The 8,335-nt window shown below is 54.8% G+C and overlaps 1 protein-coding gene across 1 annotated transcript; it reads right to left on the bottom strand.

Annotated features, from left to right (window-relative positions):
* Positions 1 to 1,313: 1,313 nt before the first annotated feature.
* POU4F1 (POU class 4 homeobox 1) lies at positions 1,314 to 3,400 on the bottom strand (the record flags this gene model as incomplete). The annotated part of the gene is made up of 2 exons (XM_080613921.1): positions 1,314 to 2,363; positions 3,278 to 3,400. 2 exons carry the CDS (start codon positions 3,398 to 3,400, stop codon positions 1,314 to 1,316), a joined length of 1,173 nt encoding a protein of 390 aa, XP_080470047.1.
* Positions 3,401 to 8,335: the final 4,935 nt, after the last annotated feature.

The following is an 8,335-nucleotide window of genomic DNA, read 5'->3' as shown; positions in this document are numbered from 1 at the left end:
CCTTCAGAAACAAATGGCATTTCAAACCCTGCACTGGTGATTTCTGTTGCCTGCCGCGGGCAACAATCCCTGGCCCCCGGAGGAAACCAAGGCGGGACCTTTTCCCCACCGCAGTCCCTTGCTAACCTAAATCCAGCAGAATTTGATAGGGATGCCGGGGGGCATGGAGAGGGAAGGAGGGGAGGGGAAGGGAGGGGAGAGGACATAGTTAACCGCGAGCCTTAATGAATCTGAACACCATCTTTTCGGAGAGCATCCCTTCTCGGGCAGGTTTGGCAGCTGCCTCCAGACACATCTCTGCGGAGACGGGGACCTGTCTTCAGACACGGATGGAACCGCAAACCATGCAGGCGAGGGAAGGGAAACAAAGGGACCGCGGAGTAACTTTTTTTGGAGGGGTGGGAGGGTGGAGGGGGTGGGGTTTTTTTACCTTGAGCTAGCTAGGATTAGGGAGGCAAGAGCAGATGGGGAAGGGACCCGCTCCCAAGCACCGGGAGCTCCGGCTGCCCCAGCCCCGTTCGCACAGCTCCCAAGCACAGACAAGACCCATCGCCAAAGCCTCGCGAAAAAACGCGTTAGGGGGAAAAGCAGGGGGAGAAAAAGAGGAAAAGAAAGAGAGGGGGGAAAAAATTAAGAAGGAGAAGGAAAAAGATACAAAAAAAAAGAAAAAGGGGAAAAACTCCAGGAAAAAAACACACCAAACCCAAAGAAAAAGACCGCCGCCCCCCCCAAACCACTGCCATCCTCGTTCATTACCAAGCCAGAGGAAAAGAAAGAAAACCAGAAACCATGAAAAGAGACCCAAACCAAACGTAGCATCATCACCGACAGTTTCTCCTTCCGGGTTTGTTGGTCGGTTTTGTTTTCCTTCGGAAAATTGTGACTTAGGTTGCTCGTTTTGTGGTTGTTGCTGTCACGGTATTTATTGGTGTGTGTCTGTGTGTGTTTACTCTTTAAGTTGCTCTTTCTCCCGCTTTCTGTTGGGGGGTGGGGGGGGCAGAGGGGGATGGGGCCGCTGAAGTGACCCCCACGGGTTTCTAGAGCGTTTTTACCTCCTCCTCTCTCCTCCTTCTTCTCGTTGGTGTCCCGGTGTCTTTTTGTTTTAATAATTGATAGCGCACTCCCTTCCTCCTCCCTCCCTCCCCGCAGGCCCCCCTTTCCTTTCTCAGTGAGTAGTTCGCGTTTAATTTCTACATCGTCCCTAGGTCCCCAGGAGCTTCCCACGGCATCTCGGGCGAGGCCTGCGGTGGGTGTGCGGCCCCCGGACCCAGACCCGGCCCGGACCCCCTTGGGGCCGCTCCTCCCGCCCGCCCCTAGTAGGTGGCGGAAAATTTCATCCGTTTCTGCTTCTGTCTCTGGTTGCAAAACCAAACCCGCACCACGTTCTTTTTGAGGTCCAATTTCTCGGCGATGGCGGCGATCTTCTCGGAGGAGGGCCGGGGCTGAACGGCGAAGTAAGCCTCGAGGGAGCGCTTCTCCGGAGCGGCGATGGAAGTCCGCTTGCGCTTCTTCTCCCCTCCGTTGAAGAGCTCGGGCTTGTTCATTTTTTCCCGCTGGGCGCCCTCGGCCTCCTCCAGCCAGGCCTGTAGGATGGGTTTGAGGGCGATCATGTTGTTGTGGGAGAGGGTGAGGGACTCGAAGCGGCAGATGGTGCTCTGGCTGAGGGAGCCCACCCCCGGGATCTTCAGGTTGGCCAGCGCCGAGCCCACGTCGGCCTGGGTCACCCCCAGCTTGATGCGCCGCTGCTTGAAGCGTTCGGCGAAGGCCTCCAGCTCCCGCGGGTCCGTGTCCGAGTCGCAGATGGAGGCCAAGCCGGCCGCCCCTACCACGGCCGCAGCCGAGGCCACCTGCCCCGCGGCCCCGTGGTGCGCGGCCACCAGCCCCGGGTGCGGCAGCCCCGACGGCATGTTCATGGCAGCCGGGTGCGAGAGGTGGCCTAGGCCGTGCATGTGCGAGTGCGGGTGGGCCGAAGTGGAGATGAGGCCGCCGCCTCCCCCGCCGCCGCCACCGCCGGCCCCGCCGCCGCCGGCCCCTCCGCCGCCGCCGCCCGCCCCGTCGTGGCCGCCGCCGCCACCGCCTCCGCCGCCGCCTCCGCCGGGCATAAGCGCCAGGGAGGGGGAGGTGATGTGGTCGAGGAGGTCGCCGGGCTCCAGCGCCTGGTGGTGGTGGTGGTGATGATGGTGGTGGTGTGCCAGAGGCACGGTGGAGGTGGAGGTGCAGGGCACGCTGTTCATGGTGTGGTAGGTGGCGTCCGGCTTGAAGGGGTGGCTCTTGCCCTGCGAGACGGCAATGTCGACGGCGGCCAGTGCCTCGGCCCGCGCCAGCAGGGTCTCATCGAGGCTGGCGAAGATATTGCTCTGCAGCTGCAAGGGACACAAAACAGAGCGGGGTGCGGGGAGAGTAGGGCAGGGGGGCGTTGGGAAGCGGTCAAAGAGAAAAGAAGGATGGAGACGGAAGCGACAGTGTGAGTTTGCCGGGGCGCCGTGGGGAAGGAGCAGGGAAAGTCGAGAGAGGGCATCCCGTGAGAAGAGAGAAAGTTGGGGGGAAGGAGGAGGGGAGCCGGCAACAGTGTACCCGTGTGAAGGGGTACGGAGCAGGGGGAAGAGCCAAGTGAATGATAGAAGCGGGGTATAGCCGGAGGCAGCAAGGGGAAGGGAGGGGAAATATGCGATGGGGTAGAATAATAGGGAAGAGAGCGAAGAGGGGAGCAAAAGAGGAAAAGAAGAAGCAAAGAGTAGAAAAGGCAGAAAGCCGGGGGGAGGGATCAAAAAAAAAAAAGAGGGGAAGAGGGCGTGAAGGGAACGAATAAATTAAAATAAAATTAAATAAAAAAATAAAATAAACCAAACAAACAAAAGAAAACAAAAAACGAAAGAAGAAGGGAAAGGAGGAGAAGAAATGGATCTGTAACTCTCAGCTGGGGAATTGTGTCAAACACAAGAGCACATAAAGCGCATTCCTTTTCAGAGGCCGAGTCATAAAAATTAATACAGAAAGTGGATGAAGTCGGAGGCTCGTGTGAACACCGCTTTCAAAAAAGATCACAGGCGCTCAGATGATTGCAGAGGAAGACATGAAAAAAACATTAAGCGCCGCTTGTCAAAATGTGCCTCGCAGCGGTTTTTTTATTAATGCACATACACATACATGCAGTGTACAGAAAAGAGACAGAGAGAAAGAAAGAGTGTGTGCCTGTGTGTAAGAGAGAGAAAGGGAAAGAAAGAAAGAAAGAAAGAAAAGAAAGAAATAAAGAGAGCTGTAGCTTCCTGTCCCTTACCGGTGGAGTTGGTAGACATGCTCTTCTTATTGCTTCGGAGCTGGAGTGTAGAGAGGGGTATTTGTGCTCAGGTAGGGTAGGATGCATGGCAAAATGCGGCTGCTTGCTGTTCATGGACATCATCTTGAAGGCTTGGCATGTAAATCCACAAACACTCCTGAAGTCGGGGGAAAAGTATTCTCCGGGCGCTTTCCTCCTCCTCCCGCCTTGGGAAGCCGCGGACGGCGGCGGGTGGCGGTTGCGGAGCCGGTGGCGCGGTGCCGCAGCGGACCCTGCCCCCGCCGCCGCCGCGGTGGCCGGGCCTGGGGCTGGGCTGGGCGGGTGAGCGGGCGGCGAGGCTCCCTCCGGCCCCCGCCGTTTCACTCCTCTGCCTGCCGCTGCCCGGCGCCGGGCGCGCTGCGCTGCGCTCTGCCCGCACCTGAGCCCCGCATCCCGTGGCTACCGCCGGGCGGGCTCTCGCGAGAGCGTGGCGGCTCCGGCTTTGACAGGCATCAGCTGTCTCCCCCCCTTCCTCCTCCTCCCCCTCTCTTTCCTCCTCCTTCTCCTCCTCCTCCTTTTCCTCCCGCCGCCGCCTCCCCCGATCCCTGCCTCCCCGCGCCTTGTTGCATCTCCCGCAACCCTCGCCCGTTTCGCCGGGGCGGTGGCGGCGAGGTCGCTCTTATAGCCAGCGACGCCGAGCACCGGCCGGCTGCGGCACCTGTGGCTGCCACACGTGCGCGCTGCACGGCCGCCAGCGCGGCCCAGGGGCGCCCCGACGGGGCGGGGATGGGCGGCGGGGTGCGGAGGCGGCGGGCGCCCCCGGGGCGGGGCCGGCGGGGTGCAGGCCGGCGCCCCTTCCCTGCCCCCTTAGCGGCGGTGGGAACTGGCCCGGCCCTCGGCACCCGCACACAAAGGTGTGTGGTCACCGCCGCAGCCCAGGACCCGCACGGCAGGAAGTGGCGTCCTCCTGCCGTACCCCGCCGCTGCACGGGGGAGAGCTGCGCTTCGGCTCTCAGGGAAGAACCGCGGCGCCAAGCGTTTGTTTGAAGCACTCCGAGGCTATCGATTTCTGTATAGTTTCATTCCCCCACCACCGCCCCGTGTAGTTTTGTTATAAAGACTGTTGTGTCGGGCACCGCCGGTGACAGCCGCTTCGCCCACGAGGAGAGTGGGCTTCCCACACGGGGAAGTGCCGCGGAGGTGGAATTGAGCATCTCCTCCTGGCTTCTTGGGCAGCCCGCGCTCCTTATGCCTGGGAAAACCCAAGTTTCATTGGCGTGGTCTGAAGGAGATAACACTCACAAACAGAACATGTTTTCTCTTTCACTCTTTCTTCCCGTCTTTCTTGCTTTCCTTCTTTCTTTCTCTGTCTCTTACCTCCTCTCTCCCCTCTCCTTTCCCCGTACTCCACCTTTCTCCCTTTCTCCCTCCCCTCTCTTTCTTTCTTTCCCTCTCTCTCTGACCCAGTCCTCCTTTCTCTCTCTTTATTTTTCTTTGTCTTTTTCTGTCATTTCTGTCTTTCCCCCCTCTTTCTCTTGCTACTCAGGTGCTTTTTGTACAAGAAACGAGTTGATTCTGCATTATACGAGCTATTTTTTTTTTTTTAATAATATGGAATTGCTCTTTCTTTCTCTCTCCCTTTCTCCCTTCCTTTCTCTCTTCGTCTTTCTTTCTTTCTTTCTTTCTTTCTTTCTTTCTTTCTTTCTTTCTTTCTTTCTTTCTTTCTTTCTTTCTTTCTTTCTTTCTTTCTTTCTTTCTTTCTTTCTTTCTTTCTTTCTTTCTTTCTTTCTTTCTTTCTTTCTTCCTTCCTTCCTTCCTTCCTTCCTTCCTTCCTTCCTTCCTTCCTTCCTTCCTTCCTTCCTTCCTCCCTCCCTCCCTCCCTCCCTCCCTCCCTTCCTTCCTTCCTTCCTTCCTTCCTTCCTTCCTTCCTTCCTTCCTTCCTTCCTTCCTTCTTACTTTCTTTTCTTTTCTCTTTTCTTTTCTCTTTTCTTTTCCCTTTCCTTTCCTTTCCTTTCCTTTCCTTTCCTTTTCTTTCCTTTTCTTTCTCTGTCTCTTTCTTTCTTCCTGCCTTACTTTCCTCTCTCTTTGCTGTGGTTTATTCTTTGAACACTCTTGTATTTGAATGGAATAGTTAAGGAGTGACAGTGACACTGGGATTAATCACGCACAGTTCTTTTTTTGAGGGATTCGAGGTTACTGCTCCGTTTTAGAGCAGGTGTTTGTTTGTTTGTTTGTTTTGGGGGCTTTTTGGGTTTTGTGGGGGTTTTTTTGGTTGGTTTTTTTTTTTTTTTTTTTTTTTTTTTTTTTTTTTTTTTTTTTTTTTTTAGCTACTTATGAATTTCGAGGCAAAACTGTCAAAGGAGTGAATCTGCTATTGCTGTGCCTGTGGGATTAGTGTGAATCCCCAGGGAACAGTCCCCAGTGAATCCTGTCCCCTGGGGCATGGCGAAGCTGTCCCTCGGTGAGCGACCAGATGCTGCCTTGTTTGCTTCAGCAGGCTGCAGGCAGGCGGGCAGCAGCGGGGCGGTTGGATCTGGGATGTGGCAGCCTCGGAGTGCATCGGAATTGCTCTGTTTCTCCTGAACGCCTCTTATTTATGCGCATAAACACAGCCGAAAGGGCACGTAGGCACACACACACAGAGCACACAAGCACACACCACAACCCCAGGTAAAGTCCACATTTGTCTTCATAAGCCCTTCCCCAGCTCCCCATCCAGCCGGGAGGAAGGAGGGAACGGCTGCCAATTACTTGTGCGATAAGGAGCCAGGTCTCCATCCATTACCGCGTCCCCTGGGGTCGCGGAATGCAACTTCATCTCGGGAGGGAGGGGGGTGAACTTGAGACTGAAATACACTGGTCTGAAGCGGGGTTGTTCTCTCCTTATATATCGAAATCATTGCAGCAGAATAGCTAAATCATACTTTATGTGGATTTCTTCCCCTATTTTTATTTTATCTTTTATTTATTTATTTTAAGCCATATGATTTCTAGCTGTTTCTAAGCTCCCAGAAAGCCTCCTGGGGAAGAGATGGAGAGGAGGAGGAGGGGGAAAGTGGGAGACAGCACCTCTTTTCACCGACTTAGTTGCTGTGAAGCGCCCAGCTCTCGGAGGAAGGCCCGGGCATCCTTCCTTTCCTACCAGCGGCGGAAAGCCAGGAAATGGCCCTCCCGGGGACCTTCTGCTTGCTCCCGGCGGGGACGCAGGCAGAAGGCCAGGCTCACTTCCTCGCCCAGAGGAGGAGGGCATGGGATGCGTGGGAAGTCGCTCTCCAGAACACTGTCAGGCCAAGTGCATCAGGTTGCCCTACGGAAAACACTGGGAGCCAGGGAGAATTGTGCAAGCGGCCACCACGGGTGAATGGATTTCCAGGCTGGGCGGTGACCTGCCTTCCTCCCCGCATGCCGCCGGGTTTGCTGTGCCTTTGAGGCTGGGGTCCCTACCCGCTGGGCAGGCAGGGCTAGGGCAGGACAGTGAGGGCAGGCAGCCCGGCCCCGGCTGTTCCGGCAGCATCAGCTGCAGCGGGGACGGGCGGCTCGGGCGGGAGCTGGTGGGTGAGACCTTCGCCTTGGCCTGAGGAGCATAGAACCCCTCCAGTACTTGTGAACGACACCTTCTGCTCACGTCCTTCTTTTTGGGTTTTTTTAGGCCAGAAAGGCAGAAAATTCAGCCACTCTCCTACCTCCGCGCCCAGTGCCAGCCGTAGGCTGAGGGGGTGAGGACCTTCAGAGGTTTTACAGGCCTTCTGTCCCACCTCCCCGGCGTCTTCTGGAGGTGTCGGCAGCTTGCGATGTGCATCCTACTGCATACGCCTGTTTCTCAAATAAGGGGTGAAGTAGTCCCGCCTGCTGGAGAGACACCCATCGCCAGGTGCTCCTCGCCCTTTCATTAAAATCCACCGGAGCGCGATCACCCAACTTTTCCCTCTGTCTGATCTTCCAGATGTGCGGAGAGAAGAGGGGAGGATGAAGGGATTTTGATCCTATGCCTATCAAGCCCGAGAGAAAGAACTTTCCCTCGCAGTCCTTGGGACACATCTATCTATCTATCTATCTATCTATCTATCTGTCTGTCTGTCTGTCTGTCTATCTATCTATCTATCTGTCTAATCTGTCTATCATAAGAGGGGTAGCGCTAACTTTAGAGCAACACTTAAACTTACATCCCCGCCTCGATGTTGCCCTGACGCAGGTCTCGGCCCCGTGGCCCCCTCAGCTCCCCCGGCCCCATAGAGCGCAGCCCGGGGCTCACTGCGGAGCAGCTTCCCTTGTCGCCAGCCTCTCGCAGCCTCTTTCCCCCCCCCTCACACACAGCCGGCTCCCCGGGAAGACGGTTTGAGCCAGGCTCAGCACCGCACGGGCCTGGTAATAGATTTTATCTTAATGTTCGCTGTTATTTCTATTCCTCGTGGGTACGTCCAGCCTCATGAATACTGATGGCAATAAAATCGCAGGCATTGAGGAGAGAGTTCATTGGCTGTACGACCACGCTGCAACCCTACTTTTATGGCCAAAGATGTTCGATAAGGCGAGGGAAGCATATATATACATATAACGCATTTACTTGTCTCCCGTAGTTTTCTAAAGCTCGAAATGCAAGAAAGAAATAGGCAGATTTCCTTAATTGACTGAACTGCCTATCTCGAGAAAGTAATAAAATAACCTCTTATTCCCACAGTGAAACGGTTTATAAATTAATTACTGTAACCCATTGTATTTGATTTCTCTTTTAGGATTCCCCAAAGATGAATATACTAAAGCCTGGGATATAAAGAATTAACGTTTTATCATAGTTTGCTATATAGCCCGAGTTTAAATAAAAAGTTAATGTGGATCCTGTAGAACCACTCGCTCTAAACCTTCTGGGTACTTTTATTTCACCAAACGTTAGCTTTACATCTTTTAGTCGTGGTATTTGCCCTACCACCGAGTGTCAGAGGGAGCGCTGAGAAAAAACCTACAGTACGTGCGTTATGTGGTGAAGTTCACAGGAAGTCAATATCCCATTTAGTGTAGAAGTTATTTGCCCTTTAGATGATAAAATCAACCTTCAGAAGAAAAAACCCCAACACCCACAAC

The sequence above is a fragment of the Psittacula echo genome, assembly GCF_963264785.1.
Source record: "Psittacula echo genome assembly, chromosome: 3".
NCBI classification, from domain to species: Eukaryota; Metazoa; Chordata; class Aves; order Psittaciformes; family Psittacidae; genus Psittacula; species Psittacula echo.
The sequence above is the reverse complement of the archived record's forward strand: the minus strand, read 5'-3'. Positions and strand labels throughout refer to the sequence as shown.